General features: G+C 37.8%; 1 protein-coding gene across 4 annotated transcripts in view; it reads right to left on the bottom strand.

The window, feature by feature from the left end:
- Positions 1-20,882, bottom strand: part of fam184ab (family with sequence similarity 184 member Ab) — a 201,699-nt gene that overhangs the window by 2,196 nt on the left and 178,621 nt on the right. For 3 of the 4 annotated variants that reach the window (XM_084953110.1, XM_084953112.1, XM_084953111.1), the window contains 3 exons: positions 12,550-12,667; positions 10,655-10,759; positions 8,000-8,256 (listed from right to left, as the gene is read on the bottom strand). In XM_084953110.1, coding sequence (XP_084809236.1) covers positions 8,000-8,256; positions 10,655-10,759; positions 12,550-12,667 — 480 coding nt within the window. The remainder of the gene's footprint in view (positions 1-7,999; positions 8,257-10,654; positions 10,760-12,549; positions 12,668-20,882) is intronic. The other variant, XM_084953113.1, reaches the window with a different exon arrangement.

Raw genomic sequence — 20,882 nt, 5'->3', positions numbered from 1 at the left:
CAGCTGATTGAATGACTACTCTCCTGTGCAGCCTTTGGAAAGTAACCACGAGCAATGTTTTACCTCTAAGTAAAGGTTTAGTGAATTTCACAAAGTCCTTTGAAGTGAATTGATCTTTTAAAGAGTATTCCCCGTTTAGCAAAAGTGTTAAAAACACATGGCTGTAACAGCATTTATTAGAACGGTTTATTTTGACTCATCAAATCATCAAATCACGATGCTGCTGCAGTAAATCATCACTAGAGCCTCAAAACAGCTGAAAATAGTTACAAAACTGGAACAATTTCATCCTGTCTGAATAAGATTTTCTGATAGACCTTAAAAGCTATTTTTTGGATGTTATTTGCCTTTAGATGACCCCACACTGCTTCAATAATGCTGAGATCTGGGCTCCGGGGAGGCCAGTCCATGACCGATAGAGTTCATTATGTTGTTCTATCCAGGATTGCTTTGACTGCAGTGGGATCACTGTCATGCTTAAAACTGAAGCTGTTGCCAATCAGAAGCTTAGTAGCAAGACCAGGTGGTACTGAATGGTGGATAAAAATCTGATGGTACGTTTCTGTGTTATAATTCTATCACTTTTGAAAAGATCTCCAAACCACGACGGAGCTTCCATGTTTTACGGATGGCTGTAGACACTCACTGTTCTACCTCTGTCTCGTTACCTCTGATCAGTCCAGCTCTGTGTAATTTGGCATACCCCGGGCTTTTTTCTCAGTTTCCCTTCCTCAGGAATAGCTTCATCTCAGCCACACTTCCACTGCTTTGAAAAGCAGTAGATGGATAAATGCAGAGCCAGGTTCATCTGTTAGATCCTGTGTCAGGTCTCTGTTGTATTTTTTCCCTCTATTTTTAAGAAGATGATATTTAGATCCTGTGCATCTGCAGTAAACAAATGTTAAGGCTTGCCACGTCTACTATTTGAACTTTTTTGAGGTCACACTGCACATTATGCTGAAAAATGCCAAGTTTTTAGCTCACAACTTTTCAAGAATCACCATGTTGGTGCAAAACAAATTTTTTTAATGTTTGGCAAACTGTTATTTTTTGGGCATTTTATAGATTCGTTAAAAGAAATGGAAAGAAAGGGAACAATTATGTAATTTAGTGACAGGCTACTAGTAACAAAGTGTCTAAAGACACAATTTAAAATGGGTTATTTGCTTGTCATGTGCACACATTGGTTTATCTCTTGAGTTGATGGTTTTTTATGCTTGAATGATTCATAGATCAGTAACAAACAAAAAACATTTGTTTGAAAACGTTTAAAGAAAACTTTGAAAAACCTTCAGAAAGTCTGGAGAAGGAGTCAGAAGTCACCGGAAGCAAATAACGAGAAATGAAAATGGCTTTTGCATCTTTTTTTTTTACCTATTCATGCTTGTCTGGATGAAAAAAACCCATAGAACAAAACGTCTTTGAGATATCGCTCTGCACATTTCACTCTCATCACATATCCTCACAAATTTTGGAGGTTTGAGTTAACTGTAAAATTTCAGAGCCTTTCCTTTGACGTTTAACGGTAAGTGGGCTGCTTTTACACGTGATGCTTCCCCACTTCACTGCCTGTTATTGTATGGCTACTACACCATATTTGAAAACTAGGCACCAAAGTTAAAACTACATTCTGAAACTGTAATACTTTTAAACTTCAAACAGCTATTGGACTGAATTGGAGGTTTTTGTGTGTCTCTGTTTTCTTCCGCATCTTAAAGGGAAGTACAGATTCAGTTGAGCAGCCTCTCTTCAGTGAAGCTGAAAAATCAGATTCAAAGCTCTGAAGCCTTTGTTTTTTAAAAGATACATTTTTTGTCTTGAAATCAGCAGCAAAGTTTCACACAGGAGTTTGGACACAGCTCTGCATCTATAATATTAGTAATTGTGTGGATGAGTGTTTATGCAAGATATGGTGTAGACGTTAAATTCTGAATTCTTTGGAAGTATTTGAGTTTAACAAAAAATAAAAAGCCCAAAGCACCCTTTGTGTTGCTTTGTGAACACGAGATTGTGATGGACCATTAAGAAGGAAAATCTAACCCTAGAAGTGACAGGGTAACTGTCTGTGAAACGCACAAACTGTCATGTAATGCACTTTCTATGAAAATGTCACAACATTTGCTTCTCCCTATTTTTGTGTCTCTGAAGCACTTCCAATGTTTCTACCGCCCTGCGATGTATTTTAGTCCTACGGCTGTGTTCACATTCTAAAGGATGGGTGTAGCCACTGTGGCATCACCCATTGGCTAGTAAAGTCCTATTAAAGAAGCCTAAAGTTGAGTGTTTACGCTAATGCTTTTTAATCATTGTGATTAAAAAGCCTCCTCTCTGACTCTAATATTGACCACAGTTCACAAAACAAGGTTGACATCCTTTCCAGTATGACCTTAACATTGAATTATTCTTTATACTATTTATTTTTTGTTACTCTCTCACTGATAAATTCAAAACTGCTGCAAAACAGTAGCCAGAAATGCACAAAATGAACCGATGGGACTGAACAGGCCAATCACAAGCTGTGGGTTGCGTCGATTCGATGTTTAATAGCTTTTTTTTTTAATGAGGGGCAGGTTTTGGTGTAGGATTCCCGCTGAAGCACAACTTGGGGATTAAGCTCAACTTTTCCGATTCTTAAGCTATGTGCATCTTTTATATTGTCTTTGTCACATTTTAAAAGAGCACCGATGGGCTGAGCTTGGTGAGTATATGTGTGTTAAAATACTTTAAGAGGTTAGTTTCCTCAGCAGGTAACTTTATAACACTAAATTACTTTAAATTGGCATTATCCAATGATTTAAAGTATATTCTTTTCCAGGAGAATGCCAATCGCGGCTGGAATTTATATGATCTAATCAAGCTGCAGTTCCTTTCTGACTCACGTCCTCAGAGGGGAAACACACCGTTCCCCAAAGTTTGAACTAATTAGTGTGTGCATCTATTAAAAACAAACACCTATCAGAGCCACTTCTGTTTCTTAATTGGCTACTTCTTAAACAAACAGTCCCATAACCCCGGGGCAATGCAAAAATTTTACGGGGGTATTTTTTTGTTATTTTACTTTCTCCCAAAAAGACCTCCCTTATATTTGCTCAGCCTAATGAATCTTGTTTATGCTGCGCACAGTCACAGTGCAGACTCAAGGCGTTCTGTTTTACCACAAATTCATAAAATATTCATGTTAATGTATAATTTGCGCTCACGGTCATCTCATATTAAACACCCTCTTCTTCAAGTAAAATGCTCAGTGTGTGCACTGACTGACAGAATCACGAGGCGATCAGAGGATTTTAAAGATAATTTTCAGGAAGCTTTGATGCAGGAAGTGCAGCTTTCTGTTCGCAAGAAGAAAATGAGAAAAGAGAGGTGAAATGTGGTGGTATGAAACCGTGAGCAGAGAAGCTGGATGACTTACAGGAGCAGGGCAGGAAATACGATGGAGAGGAGATGAAAAGAGATTGGCAGAGCATGAGAAGATGAATCAAGGTCAGAGGAAGAAGTAAGAAGAGCGAGAGGAGCGTATCAGATTGAAGGAGGGAGTCTATCCATTATACGTGACAGCAGAGAGAGGATGTGGCCTCTCTTTGTATTTGCACAAATACTGGACATTGAGGGGGAAACAGAGGGCTAGAAACTCAGCAGGCTTTTACAAATGTGTGCACTTCACCTGCCTACCTTATTTTTTAAGGGATCAAGGTGCAGTCATATCATCTGCAGCTCAAGTGTTTAAGATTTGGTCTTTCAGTTGTACATTTCATTCATGTAGATTACTTCAATTTAACATAAACAATGTAATAAACGTAATGAGATGCATGTTTATCAATCAAAAATAAAAGAAACAAGTAAACACAGTGTTTTTCGTGTGGATAAAAAAAGCGGTCTAATTAATTTTAGTTGTTTTGAATATGTAAAACCTAATTATTGTTTAGTTTTTTACATTGTTTGCACTTTGTTTACTTATCTATATGTTTATATCAAAACTGTTTAATTTAAAATATTTTTTTTTTTACTATACTCTACTTTTTACGATCCATCCATCCATTTTGTTCCACTTATCCAGTTCAGGGTCTTGCTGTAAGGTGACATTGCTAGCCATGACCTTTTAATATACTATGATATTTTAGGCCTTTTAAACAGCTTTAAAGAATCCCAGGACTTCATGAGTAAATGCACACGTTAGCTACTTGAAGACAGCTTATCTTTATTTTTATAAGGATAATAAGATCAGCTTATGTGAGAGCCAAAAGCTGAGACTTCAGTCTGCTCTAAAGGTTCATTCAGCTATTTTTTTTCTATTCTTGAATCTGTATGATGTCAACAGATTACTAATATGGTCAAATCTGGCTGCGAGCACAGAAGCTGCACCCACGTTCTGTTTAAACTTTCTGTTTTTGAGGGGCAGCCAGTGAGAAGAAAGCGGGCCTTAAAGGGGGAGGGGTCTAAAATGACTTGTTTTAGAGAGTCATTGAACTGGCTTGGCGTCTCGTTGGCTCTGGTAAATGAGGATTATTATTGTTGCAGAGTTTTGTGTTGTTTTTGTATTTCAGATTTTGATTTATATTATTGTGTTTTTGGTACATGATACTTGATATTTTGTTTTTTCTTCTGGTGTTTTTGTCTTTAGTCTTGATTCCTTTCAGCTGTTTCTTATTCCTCAACCGTTTCTAATCCCTCTAATACTCCTACATTTATATGCAGCTTACTCCTGACTTTCTTGTTGTCTGTCTGATATGCATCTATGAAGCTTGTTTTTTTATTTTATTTGTTTGGGGTTTTTGCTGTCCATACTCCAAAATTTGGGGTCATTAACCTAAAATACGTAACTTTGAGTTAGTCATCTTGAAATTTTGACTTGAAATTAGGATTAGATTAGGATTAGTCTGGGACTTAAACATACCCAATTTAACACCATTAACAGGCTGTTATACATATTGCGTTCTATATATTCCTATTAAACAGATCTTTGTTATGAATGTTCTGGATGTTTGTAGGCACAAAGATATCTCCTTCAGCCAAAACGGGTGCAAGCTGCAGTCTAATAACTACTCTTTACTGCTGTGATGTCTGACTTACTTCTTCTATACAAACTGAAGTCGATTTGAATAACGTTTATCAGGGTTAAACACTTAACGACTTATTGATTTAAAGAGGCCAGCATAGCAAATCGCTCAAGTGTAAGGAAAATGTTTACCATCACTCAAACTGTTTGTTAAGAACAAAGAGTGTGAAGAGTGAGCGCAGAAATAAATTGTTTAATATAGTCTGAAAACATTTCAAAGCCTCTAACACCTGACCTCATACTGTCATCGCCTTACTTTGTTGTGCATGTTAGAATGTGTGTTAGGGTACAGCTCTGGCAATGAGGAATAATAATGCGTGTGTGTGTGCTTGTGCAAGCATTTTAAATCAACAGAGGTTTGTCCCAAGCTTTTGCAAAGCAGCCACTGCGTCTTACTCGGCAGTACAACATGCAGCACAAAGGAAAGAAACTACTCACTCACACACATGCTCTAAACCTACATGCAACAACACCCCCCCCATCCCGCCACCCCTCACACGCATACACACTGCATGTATTCATGTGAGAAGCATGTTACATAATTTATCATCATATCAGTTCACACAGTTCGTCACAGCCACCAAAGCAGCGTTTACTGGAGCGTAGAGTAGAGCAGGATCAAAATAAGACACCACCACACACAGAGGGAGACGGTCCATAATAGCAAAAGACAATATCTACTTCAATACAAGTCTGCATTAAAAAAAACGTTTATTTACTTTTTACAAAAACGGTCGAGCCCATTTCGAGTCGAGTAAAAGTGCAACATGCTGAAATTTAGATGACGGTGAGGATGAAGAAAGAAACGTCACAGTGTGACACAAAACAACGACAAAAAAGACACAGTGGATAATAACAACAGGTAGTGTAAACGTCCTGAACAGAAAAGAAGAGAAAACAAAACCAAAAAGAAAAACATTCAGCATGCACGCAGTTCAGACAGCAACATGTTCGGACTGATGGAAAAGAAAAGAAATCAAAAGTAAAAACATGCCCCTTTTGCATTCCAAGGCCATTCTTTGAAGCTTCAGTCGCACACGGGACTCTTGTGTTTATGTTATCCTTTCCATATTATTCACTTCTATTTAAAGAGCTGCCAATGCCTCTGAGTTCAAACGTGCTGCAGCAGAAAGCAGTCGTGTCCTTTAATGTCGACTCAGGGTCAGCTGGTTTGTGATATATACAGTAAAAACCTCAGGCCCTGAAAGGAGGCAGAAAATCATCTACAAGTCTTTTTGATTAACTGTTCGCCAAACCCTAACCCCGAGGAGAGAAAAGTATGAAATGACCAAACTGTCGTCATAGCTTAGCATTTATATGACTTAGGGTACTCCAGACGTTTAGGCTCTAGATGTTTTTGATGTAAAACTATCTAAAATCCATTTCCACTTAAAAATCTAAATCAAGAAAAACACAGTGGTGAGGATTTGATTAAACCTGGTTTGCTCTACTGTAAGCTGCAAACAGTAGCATGTCTGTTAGCTTATTAGCTTAAAATTAGCTTTTAAAAAGTAGCCCTGGTTACTTTAAAAGCCAAAAACATTACATCAACCATGCATTAAACAGTTTTTTCTATTGTTTTTTCCCCCAGTGGTTTAAAGTAGTAGGATTAAACTTGGTTTTCAAAAAAATAGCCCTTGCCTGACTCTCTCAGTTGTCTCTAACAGTCTTTTTTCTATTTGGGATGAATTTATCGCAGAAAAGTGTAAGAGCTTTATGCTAGCTTCCAACCTGCAGTATAACATAGATCTCACACAAGCTCTCCATCAGGACGATAAAACCTGATGTGGCTCTCGATAGTACTTTGCTAGGGACAGAATTAGTGACACAAGATTTGGGTTGAAACACCCCCTTGGTTGGAGTTGGGAGTGACCGCTTAATGTAACACTATAACACCTTGAATGCAACGAGCCATGCAGCAGTTTTTATCTCATCAGTTAATACTATGTACTATAATGCCAGTTCACCCTGAATGTCTGAAACACGTATACGATGCCTGGTTCTACTTCCTAATGACTTTTTATAAATATGGGACTGTCTCATTGTTGAGGCTTTCAATTTAATATTTTAGGGCCTTTGCCTTGGAATATAAAGCACCTTCTCAAGGTTATACAGCTGTTGTGAATAGAAAGGTTTTATTCATTTCTAAGGAAAAAATTATAATATGTTGACTAAACCTTGGTTGAGTTTGTTTTTCTGTGTCACCTTTAATGTCTTTGCATTTAAACAATCTAACGTCACTGTATCTGGAGAATACCACAGTATCCACCTATCACCTAAAGCCAAATCTTTAAAATAACTGCCTGATTATCTGGTGACTGTAATTTTGTTGCAGCTCTAGCACCTGCTAAATACATATATTTTAATCTTGTTCCAAACTGAGTCAAGTGGAAGCAACACCTGGCAGTTTAACCAGTGTGTTACCTTGATTAAACTAATAACAAAAACTGAGAAAATCAAGTAGCAACAGCTGATATTTAAGCCGAAAAACCAAAGTAATGATCTAAAAACAAGTAGCGTTTTTCTGCCTTTTTTGTCTTAAACTCAGGTTCCACGTATTGCTTCTGTCAACAAACTGCAAAGAGGGGAAAGCTCAACATGGCACCAGCAATCAACAAGGTTGGGAATCAGCGAACAGTTGATCACAGCACAGAGCTTCTGAAAGCTTCTTTTTTTAGAATCTGCAGCTATAGCTGACAATGATTTCATGCTTCTTATGGTTTATGAAAGTGCCACACTTGGCAAGAAAGAATGAGTTTAATAAAACAAAACATCTGTAGAGAAGAAGAACCAAGTTCTGTTGTTTGTTTTGAAACCTAAAATAAAGATATTATATATTTGAATGTTTACCTCTGGCCACGACTCACTTCAGTAAAAGTGCTTCTGAGGCCTGTGATTGGATAATTAATGCGCTGCTGTTAGCCGGGGCTGAAAAGGTCTCACCTCATGAATTTCTTGGGTTCGGTGGGAGGGGTCAGCGGGGCAAGAGGTTTGTTGGAGTTGAGCTCAAGGTGATGGAGGGGGGAGTTGGGGATAGGCTCTAGGCGACTGGGCGGGGTTGGGGGCGGGGGTGGTGGCTGTGGGGGCTGGCCGCTCCCTGTACCCACCAAGCCCATGCCCATACCTGCTCCCTCCAGAGCCCTGACATTAGGAGAGCTGCTCAATCTGCTGGCTGCTGTTTTCTCATTCTTTCTCTTTTGCTACACAGGAGAAAAAAAAAAAGAAAAAAAAAGAAAAAGGAGGGGCACGGGGGTCAAAAAGGAGCAAAAGGGAAGTTTAAAACAAAATAATAATAAAAACTTAGGAAGTAATGGAAGGATAAAAAGGGCAAATGGAGTACAGGGAGAGCTCTGGAAGCTGTAACAGTCCAGCCAATGAGAGACAGGAAAGAGCAGCGTGCTAACTTAATAATATTCAAATGCTGATCGAAGCAGAGTGAATGGATCAGTCTGAAGACCGGCATTGCTCAGTCACAGTCTTAAAGCACCAGTCACTCTGAGCAGAATGAAAGTTCAGATGAGAAGAGATGTGTAAAAGCGGGAAACATCTCACACTAACAAATGGCTTTGAAAGCAAAGGAAGGCTGAAGAAAAGAAGACTAGTCGAATCGGGTGGCACATTTATACACACAAAGACATGATCAGAGAAAGGGTTTGCAAAGAAAACAACGCGTCACAGGTCAAAGTTGTACCTGAGATCGTGTCAACAGTTAAATCATGCAGTGGGAACCATTCAGCTCAGACACACATGACAATGAGACATTCTGTTAACCAGAAACATCTTCTGAACCTGTTTCCTGCTACGAGCTATGAAGTCCTGCATGAGAATGTCAATCTTGTTCTAAACCTTTTAATTTTCTGCTCTTTTGTACTTTTTTTGCCACAAAAGGAAAAGGTCGGCACACTATTTACTTTAAAATATCAATTTAATTCTTAATGCAATGTAACAAAGAGAGTATTAATTTCAAAGGAGCTTCTTCAGACATCGGTCAAAGAGAAAAATGAGCTGCTATTCTTATTGTAGAAGCACTAATTGATTTAAATCACCACGGCAACCGCCAACAGGGATATGTCTGGGAGTGTTATCACATGGGACACCAAGAACAAAGAACAAAGGGCCCACAGAAAATCAGAATATTTGATCTGAAATATATTCAGTATACAGTCTGGATTAGAAAACACTAGGAGTGATTTTTGGCATCATCATAAAGATGCATTACTGAAGCAGATGTAGTACATTAAGCTGAACTTCAGTACAGTGCTTGAGTAAATGCACTATGCTATATTTGAACCACTGGTCCCATCCATACTTTCATCCAGTGGCGTTAATTGTATTTTTAGTGGGGCCTGTGCCACCCCATGCCCCCCCCTCTGACCACACCCTTGACAACTACAAGATGGTCATCATAAATCCAGTAAAAAGAGAAAATATGATGCCGGTGTGACAGGAACAAGTCTCTAATAAGCAATTGATTTTAAGGTATTTATTGAACCTTTTTACACAAGCTGAGGGAAAGGTCTAAATTAAATTGTTTCAGTTATCAAATATTATTAAAATAGAAACAAATGTTATTTATAAGATTTCTAAAATTGTGCCATTTAATTATCCTTATATAGTATACAGAGCTTTTCCTTTTGTTGCAATATATTGTGTAACATTGGGGGCAAGCATTAATTTAGTCTGGTATCTAAATTAATGCTTGCTTTTGCTTATGTGGTTATTTCGCTTAACCAACATCCTATATACTGATTTTTTGAGTAGTGCTTTAAAGAACAGAAATGTTTGTTTTCAGCAGCTTTAAACAGATCACAAAAATCAATGCTTCAGAAAAGCACCATTGTCCTTTTGGCTTTAGGTTTAAATTCTCTAGTTATATAATTACATTGAGCCACAGCAACTAACAGGAAACAGCATTTATTTAATTAAAGGTAATAATAGAAAATAATTTTATTGCAGTCAAACTTCCTGATTTTATTTGACTGCATTCATTAAAACCCAAGGCCCTTTCCTTTTGTTGTGTTTTTATGGTGCATTGAAATCTATATGAACTGTGACACTTTGGTTCAGCTGCTGCAAACAAACAAGATCTTGGTATGTAGACCTTGGACAGCCTCCCCCTCACTCCTCAGTCTGTGCTATTATCTAGAAATGAAAGAAACACCACAGTTCCTGTTCCTCATGCCGTTTCCTGTCCTATTTCTCCATCCTTGACGACCTTCATTTTACAGAAAAGAATAAATGTGATAAAATAGATTTTTTTTCCTCCCCTTGTCCTTCTGCTGTCTCTCATAAACTCTGAAAGTTTTACTGGAACATCGTGATCCTTTCTTTGCTGTAAAACAACTTCATGTCTTGCTCTGTAAACTTTGCTAAAGGACGACGGTCACCTCAAAAATGGTGTAATTCTTAACAGGTATTACTTAAAATGATTTACTGTGGTACCTTTTTAAAACCTCAGCACTGATGGTGTTGGTTGATCAGCACGGATGTACATGAAATGACTTGGAGTGGATATCATCTTTGCTATGTAGTAAAATAATGGAGCAGGCTTATGAGAGTGCCCCTGTGTGTGGCGTGTTACAGGATATTAGGGCCTACCTTAATGAGCGGGTTGATAACTCCCACATTAGGACTGGCGGTGAACACTTTGTTGAAGTTGGTCTCCCTGTTGACGAGTTCCAGCTGGTAGAACTTTTTATCGTCCTGGAGGAGAAAATCGTGTTAGCTGACAGACAGTTAGGCTGCGGAGGACTCAGGGGAGTGTAGAGTGACTGAAAATCACACATTTAATGAGCTCTGTCTGGCAACATTTCCGAGTGGCACACAAACTTGACACTACAGTTTCATGTCTTTGTGAAAACTGCTTAAAAACAGCAATTCTCACAACCAAACTCTTCTGCCCATCAGAATTTTGCACCTGTGAGGTACCTTTTATGCACTTTAGCATAAACTTTTCACCTCCCAAGCGCTCCAAACTGTCAGAGACAACTCCATGACTCAGACAGCAATAGTGCCAAAGCATGCAAAATGTAACCTGATTAATAAAAATCACCACCTCAGTACCACTGAGTGTCAGACAAAAACAATCTGACAATGTTAATGAACTGAAGTAGATTAGGTCTCAAATTGTCCGAAAGAGAGAAACTAAGCCTGACAATGGTGCTGAAAATTGTGATGCAGCGTTTAAATAAAGACTAATTCCAACATATTTCTGAGGGTAGCAGTTCTGAATGGCAACATGTGAATATATTTAGCATGTTTCCAAGTTTGGACAAGTTTAAATCTTTTATTTTATTTTTAAACATTTAAATTGTCACATGAGGTTTTGGACTCTTATTAAGAAACAACTTTGTGGTGTTCCTCAGGCTTCTGTCTTGGGTCCTGCACTATTCTAATTAGCACCTTCTCTTTAAGTCAAATCCTTTACAGACTGTTCATTTTATGAAGGACTCCTCACCCGTACATTATTTTTAACATGTCAAACTCTGGGAGTAATGAGTTATTAAGCTTAGGGGTGTGTATGACTAGTCGAATACATGTTGCTGCCCTCGACAGTCATGAGTGCAAACACTGCTTGATTAAACTACTTACTCATAATTAAGTTCATATTCAAAGGCAATTAACTGTTAGATCTTATAAGATGTTAAACACCCAGCCACAGTCACTACATGGTATAACTACTCGACCAGAGCAAAATGTACCCAGATTCTGCACAGGCATGTCAACGGTAACCTGCAAGACGCTGGCGTTAGCACTGCTAATGTTAGCCACCCTTTACTAAATTAATCTGACGCTGTGTGTCTGTGAACTACTGACTGAAAAGGTCACAGCTAAGTGTGAAAGCATTTAGAATTGGATGAACCAAGTGCTTTTTTTTTTTTATTGATTGTAAGACAAGTTCTTTGCTAAATGCTTGCTTTCAATGCTCCTCACACTCTGGCTTGTTTTTCTCTTTTGGTGTTCTCTTGGTTCTTTGATGAGGCTCATTAGCTAGCCTGTGGCCAGAAGTGACAGACAGATGATTAGTGCAATGGACGTCATTTAATTATTATTTAAAATGCGCTGGCCGTTTCCAAACAGCTTTAAAAGATGACTTCAAAGCTGGTTCTGTAGTAAAACCATGTGGTGTTTCACTTTAGTCTCAAATCTAAGATAAAATATAGTAATATAGTATAAAAATGAGTATAAAATCAGTGTTGTTAGAAAAGTAACTTGTGAAAATCAGCACAACCTGAGCGATTTTTAATTTTACAGCAAACATTTTTTTTTGTTGGGTTTATTCAAATGTTTAGCTTAGAGTTTTCAGGAGAGTTAAACATATATTTTGTGGGTCTGGACAACACTACCCATGCTTTCTCTATAAATCAGATAAGATCTGGAAAGCATTACTCATCATTTTTGTTCAGTGTGCAAACAAATAAGGGAGGATGCATTTTCCTCTTCACGTTTATAGCTATAGCTTCTTATGGTTGAGACTTTACCTCAATACCTACCACCAGTTTTTTGACTAGAGTTTCTCTCTCAGAAACCATATCTTTGAGCTCGGCGATGAGCTGCAGATCCTCAGGACGACTCTCTCTGTTCCTGAACTTCTCCTCTGTTCCTTCCAACCTGTGAGATAAAGAAAAAAAAAAAGACATAAGATCATAAATATCCTCCCACAGTCTAGGCTAAAACAAAATTATATATATCTAAAAATCAAGCAACACGTCAATGCACAGTTTGATCCAACAAACTATGTGAGTTTCTTCCACATATTAAATATGTGACATCAAACATTAGCAGGGAAAGATTCAAAGCAGGAAATGGAAGCATTTAAGAGTTGAGAAAATTAAAAGTGTGTACCAAAAGGCGCTTTCCTTTTTCATTACACTTTAATCAATAAAACAGTAATTGTCCTTCCTTTCTTCCCCGCCCTCGCCTCTTCTCATCACAAAAACCATTATGTCAGCAGCTGTGCAGTCCCTGTGGAGAATGTTTTGATTCTGTAACTTAGGAGAACTTTCAAAAACGTTATAATGGATTTTTTATTTTCACACTGGCCTTTAGAGAAATCAACATGTTGTGTAAAAGCTCTGATTAATTTAACGTCTGGTGACGTTTTCCCTTCCGCAACACACGCTAAAGAGCGCAGCGCCAACGTAAGCGAGTGACACGCTCAAGCAAGCAGTCATATGTTGTACTGTTGGCTTAAATTAGTTACTTTTTTAAGCTGTGAGAAACTAAAATTTTCTTTTGTGCACAAAACTCAGACAAGTAAACATAAAAGAAACATGCCGTGATACAAGTCATTATGCCAGTCTCATAATTAAACAGCGATGCACTCAGTTTCAGTTACTGTGTACTGGGTTGCTAATAAATCAAAGTATTTTCAGAATATGTATTTTTTTCTGGTCACAAGAATTATGACACGACACCCTCATAAATTTAAATTAGGAAAGAAAGAAAAAAGAACTTAAGCAAAAGAAACAATAACAGGAAAATGAAACCATCAAAGCTCAGTTACAGAAACTTTTATGTGAGGCGTTTTAGGAAATGAAAACAGGTCTTTTTGATCAAACACGACTTCTTTTCATGTTTAGCTGCAAGCATGTTTCTAGTTTTGGTAATACTTTTTATTATTATTTGACAGTGAACTTAAAAATTTGTTACCCTAACACAGTACAAATTTCCCTGGATTTTTCTCCTGTATCTTGTTTATAGTTCTTAAAATTTTGTATTTCGGGTTATTTTTTAGGGTTTTTAGTCTTTAGTTCACGTTACTTTTTTATTGTGTTTACATGCTGAGTACCAAATATACTTAATTGGTTTTAGACTCCCCAATGTCCTTTTCTTTCTTGTTAAGTCTACATCTCTGTCCCCCCCGTGCGCTACCTCCAGTTTCATTTTAGTACTCTGTTGTCTCGTGTTTTGTCTTTTATTTTCGTTGTTTATTGTTCTTGATCAGTTTCAGCTGTCCTTGTTTCCCAGGTGTTTTCCCTCCCCCTAATTGCCCCTTTTCTATAGTCAGTGGTGTCTTCCCATTGTTTATAGTTCTTAAATTAGTCTTTGTCTCAGCGTCTGTCATCTACCCTTATACATTCAGACTCAGGTCTGTTGTGTTGTGGCTTTTGCATTTTGGACTGTTTCAAGAACCTCATGAGGTATCTTCTGAGTTAACTCAGGTTATGAGTCTCTTCAGTTCATTTTTCATAACATGATTTTTTTTTTCATTTTAGTGAAGCTTCACATTTTATATATTGATGGGTTGGAGGAAAAAAAATCAAGCACCCATCTTTTAAGAGCTAAATTTGAGCTTTTAAGTATTTAACATAACAAAAAAAAAAAAAGATAAAATGGCAGTAGTGACTGCTTTCTTTAGGCCAGCTTCTCTTCTAGATAAATTGCAGTCACTCCAAAGAAAATCTGGCATTGGAGTGGAACAGCCAGTGGAGCTCATCCAAGTGATGCTGATAAAAGCTGATCTGCACTTTCGTCAGATATTAGGTCTGCTGTTGTGCTGGTGCTTTTGAGTTTATCAGACAGGCGATTCATCATTTTTTTTTCCCTGTTTGCCAAACATTTTCTGCAGCTCAAGTAGGAGAATATCTACAGTATGAACCAAACTAAATTCTGGTTGCTGCTTTGTATTGTTCAAGTGCTTAGTGCAATAATCACTTTAGGGATCAAGAGTAAATTCTGAACACGAAAGTAAAAATATGAAGGAAAAGAGCTTGAGGCTGTTGCAATCTTTGTGTTTTGAAACTGGATGCTACGAGCAAGGGGCAGAGAAAGGACATAACCATGCATAATGGACCTTCCATGACCTTCCAAGCTATATAGTTTGTCTTCCATATTTCCAACTATATCCATAATCACATACTGTGTATGCTACCATTGTATATAGTGTATTATCTTACTTTTTTTCATTGATTGTACTTATTTATATTTTTGTATTTCCTTCATATATCTGTACCTGAGCTGAGGTGACGCAAAAATTTCCCCGTTGTGGGATCAATAAAGTCTTATCTTATCTTATCTTATCTTATCTAACCTCACCCTACAGCACACCCATTATCTTCTTTTTTTGGCTTTAATGGCAATTATCACTTAAAAAATGAAAGTCAAGTTGTATTCAATGAGATATGAAACTTGCTTTGACACTTTTTCACCTGGAGTAATTCAAACAGTTGAATTGCATCAGGGCAAGTCAGACAATCCTTGCTTGCCCAATGAAATCTAAAAATGGAAATTACTGCCATCATGTGGCTGCCGTTGGCTACTGTCTCTTGAGGCAGTCTTAACCCGACTGATTCCTTTGGAATTTACAGCATGTGTTGTTTTGATGGGCTCCTTTACATTCTGTTAACAATAGTTTAAGCCTTTCAAGCTAAGAGGCCAGCATGAGCAGTGCCAGAAAAGCTTTCACTGCCTCTACTTTCACTGCTCTTAATTCATTTAATTTCAGCTTTATTTATAAACCACCACTTCCCATCAAGTTGCCTCAAGGTGGTATACACTGTAAGGTAAAGATCCTACAGGACTAGGGGGAAAAGCAGAGGTAAATCCACCGTTGACGTAATAAGAAATCTTTAGTAACCTTCACTGGGTCTATTTCTGTGCCATGATTCAGTCTAAAACCCCTCAAATGGATTAGTCCAGATAATCAGTTAGCTGTTCGACAACTACTCTTTCAAGGATTTCAGAAATAATTGAGTTATCTGTATTTAAAAAAAGACGGCTGGGTGAAGTGATGACTTCTCCTACTAATCACTTTTTTGAAGATGAATCATTCCATGTCTTGTAAAATGAAACAGGGAAGTTGATCAGGTACAGGCTCCAACAGCACTTTTGTATTCAACACGTTCTCACTCCCGAGGCGTAACATTTTACACTAGGTGACAAATTGTTGGTATATTACGCTTCCGGGCACCCAACACGTCCCTATATTATGAGATCGGAAAAATGAAGAAACATGAGAACTGTTTGGAATGAATCTACACATGTACGTTTGTTTTACTTACATCACTTTGGAAAACACTATCTAACATCATTAAAGTGCTAGTTAAGGTTAGGGATAAGGTTATGGTTAGGGCTGGAATACATTTAAATCCAGTGTCATTCCACTGGATTTAATCTATAACCTGGCCCGTAGCATAAGAACGCAGAAGTTCACCTTTCGCATTCCTCAGGAATGCCTCGGGACTTGACAAATCGTCATTATGTTACACCTTGGGAGTGAGAACGGGCTGTTGTATTAGAATCTTTGACAAATCATTTGATTGACCGAAGTTACAAAAACAGGGTGTATGCTTGTCTGTCTTAGCTAATTAAAAACTTCTTTAGAGATATGTGGGCCTCACAGGGTCACGTCTATGCTCGCCTTTTTTTTTTGTTAGGCAAAATATAGCTGATGTTATTGTGCTAATCTTTATTTAAGAAAAATTCAAGTTGGATCCTTTTTTACTGTTAATAACTGATAAAATATATATATATATATATATATATATATATATATATATATATATATATATATATATATATATATATCTTTGTTCAAGCTGACTGAGTTGGTGCTAAAACAGCTCTTCCTCTGAGCAGGAGCACACTGAGGCCAAGTGTTTAGTGACCAGCTATTTTGTGCCTGAGTGCCACAGCATCAGCAACCCTTCGCTGAGCAGAAGGACCCTCAGTCACACCCACAGGAAAAGCAAGGGAGCGCTGTGTCACCAGTGGCATTTATCTCATTTTCAGATTTCTTTCAGATCACACGGACAGACGGTTTCCAGCTTACGGACAAACACACACACAAAACATCATGACAACCTGCAGGGAGAAAATCCGCTGCATGGTTAAGGTGATAAGAGACGCTGGACAGCCACGACTGCTCCAATATGTCACCAGCAAACCTGCGACACAGTGTTCATGTGGATTTTCTGGAGGTGCTTCATCTTCTTGGTGAAGGTGAAGTCTGTGATAAGATGATGACTTAGAATCTCTCAGCAAGAGTCTGAGGTTTCAGGATTTCAAATGTCCCAAAAACAGAAATGAGAGATGGTCAGGAGGGTTTCTGTTATCTTTGCCACCTTCTTATCATGTCTTGACCTTTTCTCTCATAGCTGCTGTTGACACACCACATTCATGCTACTCACACCCCATCAGCAGCTGAACGAACAAATGCATGACCCACTCATGTTGTTGCACTGGTCCATGTGCACAGTGTTAACTCTGAATAGTTTCAGCTGTGTGGTTGCAGACACAAACTACTCATTAAGTGAACATTTTTCCCTAGTTGGTTTAAACTTTGTAAGTACAATAATATACACCAAGACATACAAATACAAAAATGTCATGAGAAAAATGAATGAGAAACTGTAGAGTCATTTCGAAAACCCACTGTGCATTTATGATAGAATATGGAGATATAAAGAAGCACTCATCAAAGAAAACATTAAAAATAGAAAAGAAGGCTAAAAGAGAAATGAAGGAAAGATCCAAAAGGTCACATTAAGCAGCTTTCATACTGTATGCTTGATATTTTCTCTATAAAGACTTTATAGGAGGCAGAGTTTTATCTACGGCAGCCAGAGACAGCTTGATCTTTAAAGGAGCAATTTGATTTGTTTGGTCGTGCAGCAACAAAATTTGTTTTCTCTTTGAGAAGAAATTGGTGTTTTGAGACTTGCAGGGGGTTTTCTGCAGGATCCTTGGAGTCTTTTTCAAGATTGCATTGCTAATGTTGCAGAAAGCAAAACCTCTGTGATATTTACATACAGTTTAATATGTGTTAATTTGAAAACTGGTGTTGAAGTGTTAGACAGTAATTATGCTTATGGTGCCGCTATCATGGTTCTGGATTCTTTTGGTCTCATTTTTATTTAGTAATCTTTTCTTTCTTTCTTTTTCTTTTTCTTTTAATACACTACCTGTGTTTATTTAACAAGTCAGTCCCCAGTATATACAGTATGTGGACAAAAGTGCAGGGCCACTTACATATTACATCTACAGGATCTGCTCATCCATGGAAACCATGCCATGAAGCTCCTGGCATACAGTTTTTGTGCTGATGTTAATCCCAGAGAAGGTTTGGAGCGCTGCAGTGTTTGAGTCAGCAGAGTGTTGGCAACTTTTACACATTATGCATCTCAGCAGATAACACTCTGTACCTTTACATAGTCTTTGCAATACTACTACTACTACTTTGGACCTAAGTTTTGGACTAAAGATCTAGATTGTACTCTTCTTCCTGGTGTCCTGGAATTGAGTCCCCTCCCTTTGTGAATTTTTCCAGTCAGCTGGAAGGCTGCTAATACGACTGCAGACATGACTACAAACTGAAAAACCCTAAGTTCATAAAAACAAAAAAATCCACAGGCGAGCTTTTAAACTCCCAGAGGACCGAGCAACAAGGCGCACAGGCAGAGAGCAAAACACTGAAATATTCATGAAAACTAAACAGTGCAGCAATTTCAGGGGATATTTAGAGGGGGGGTAAAGCTGTCGTCATCACAGTGATTAATTAGGAAGGGACACAGCTTGTTAAGATAAATCTATGCTGTACTTAATTAGATGACAGAAAGTGGATTATCTCAGAGGAAAGCCCTAGAAATGCATTTTTAGGGACTCGAGTGAAGACAGCAAATCAGGAAGTTTTCCTGACTTTATTAAAGTCAAATTCTTACCATAATAACAAAAAACAGCCTAGAATACATCTGTAAACTAAATTTCCTGCATGGACTACAAACCTTGTGCCCTGATAACGATGTAGATGATTTCATGTTTTTTCTCTTTGGTAAGGGTTCATTAAGAAGCAAGGCTGGGTCTGATTTCAGATAGATTTAAATGGACTAAAATGAGTGTAATTCAGAAAGAAAAAAAAATCTAAAAACCCAGAAGTTTATTTGAACTCAACACACAACCACTGATCACAAATTTCAACACATTAATCTCTAGGATCAGAAAAAACAACAGGCAGAAACCACAAAAAAAAAAAAAAAACCTGACACTGAAATGTGATGCAACTAAAGTCAAGCCTTGAGATGGGATTATTTTCTAAAACACTTTTGTGGCATCATTTTTAAGTTTTTTTTTTTTTTTAACTATTATTTAATCTTAAATAAAAGAGAAACTAAGAAGATCTTAACTTCTTGCTTTAATTTTTGCCACATGAGACTGTGGCAGGTTTAGTTCATGGAAACACTTAATTCGTAGGACATGTTTTTTTTCGAATAAATGCACTTTTTCCCCAAAGTTTTGGAATTATATTGTTAAATAATTGTGATCTCAATACTGACCAAAAAAAAAATGTGGGAAAAGCTTGATTTTCAGAATTGTTGTACACTCGCTGGCCACTTTGTTACACCTGCACACCTGTTCAATTGCTTGTTAACAAAAACATCAAATCAGCCAATCACATGGCAGCAACTCAATGCATTTAGACATGTACAGATTTTCAATTCAACCTAAAGTTCAAACTGAGCATCATAATGACGAAGAAAGGTGATTTGGGTTTGTGGCATGGTTGTTGGTATTTCAGAAAGCGCTGATCTGCTGACCATCTCTAGGGTTTGCAGTGAATGGTCTGAAAAAGACAAAATATCCAGTGAACGGCAGTTCTTTGGATGAAGATGCCTTGTTGGTGTCAGAGGTCAGAAGACAATGAGCAGAATGCTTCTAGCTTGATAGGAAGGTAAAAGTAACTCAAACAACCACTCGTTACAACCAGACTGGGTGGCACTCCTGTCAGCTAAGAACAGAAAACTGAGGCTACAAACTCACCAAACCTGAAGATTCGAGGATTGGAAAAAGCTTGCCTGGTCTGTTGAGTCTCGATTTCTGCTACAACATTTGGATGGCATAAACAATATGAAAGCATGGATCCTGCCTGCCTTGTATCAATGAATAACAAGTGAACATCATTTAAATTTCACAGCCTAACGGGAATATTTGGGCATCCCACTATAACCATAGTGTACCCATCTTCTGATGCCTGCTTCCAACAGGATAACACACCATGTCACAAATCATCTCAAACTGTTTTTTTCCTCTGATTTCTTCAGCAGACAAATCAGCAGCAACTGTACAATCCCATCATGTCAATATGGACTCAGATCTCTCAGGACTGTTTTCAGCATCCTGCTAGATCTACAGGGAGTGCAGAATTATTAGGCAAGTTGTATTTTTGAGGAATAATTTTATTATTGAACAACAACCATGTTCTCAATGAACCCAAAAAACTCATTAATATCAAAGCTGAATGTTTTTGGAAGTAGTTTTTAGTTTTAGCTATTTTAGGGGGATATCTGTGTGTGCAGATGACTATTACTGTGCATAATTATTAGGCAACTTAACAAAAAACAAATATATACCCATTTCAATTACTTATTTTTACCAGTGAAACCAATATAACATCTCCACATTCACAAATATACATTTCTGACATTCAAAAACAAAACAAAAACAAATCAGCGACCAATATAGCCACCTTTCTTTGCAAGGACACTCAAAAGCCTGCCATCCATGGATTCTGTCAGTGTTTTGATCTGTTCACCATCAACATTGCGTGCAGCAGCAACCACAGCCTCCCAGACACTGTTCAGAGAGGTGTACTGTTTTCCCTCCTTGTAAATCTCACATTTGATGATGGACCACAGGTTCTCAATGGGGTTCAGATCAGGTGAACAAGGAGGCCATGTCATTAGTTTTTCTTCTTTTATACCCTTTCTTGCCAGCCACGCTGTGGAGTACTTGGACGCGTGTGATGGAGCATTGTCCTGCATGAAAATCATGTTTTTCTTGAAGGATGCAGACTTCTTCCTGTACCACTGCTTGAAGAAGGTGTCTTCCA

The sequence above is a fragment of the Perissodus microlepis genome, chromosome 15, assembly GCF_051167445.1.
Source record: "Perissodus microlepis isolate ML-2025 ecotype Zambia chromosome 15, ASM5116744v1, whole genome shotgun sequence".
Classification (NCBI taxonomy): Eukaryota; Metazoa; Chordata; class Actinopteri; order Cichliformes; family Cichlidae; genus Perissodus; species Perissodus microlepis.
The sequence above is the reverse complement of the archived record's forward strand: the minus strand, read 5'-3'. Positions and strand labels throughout refer to the sequence as shown.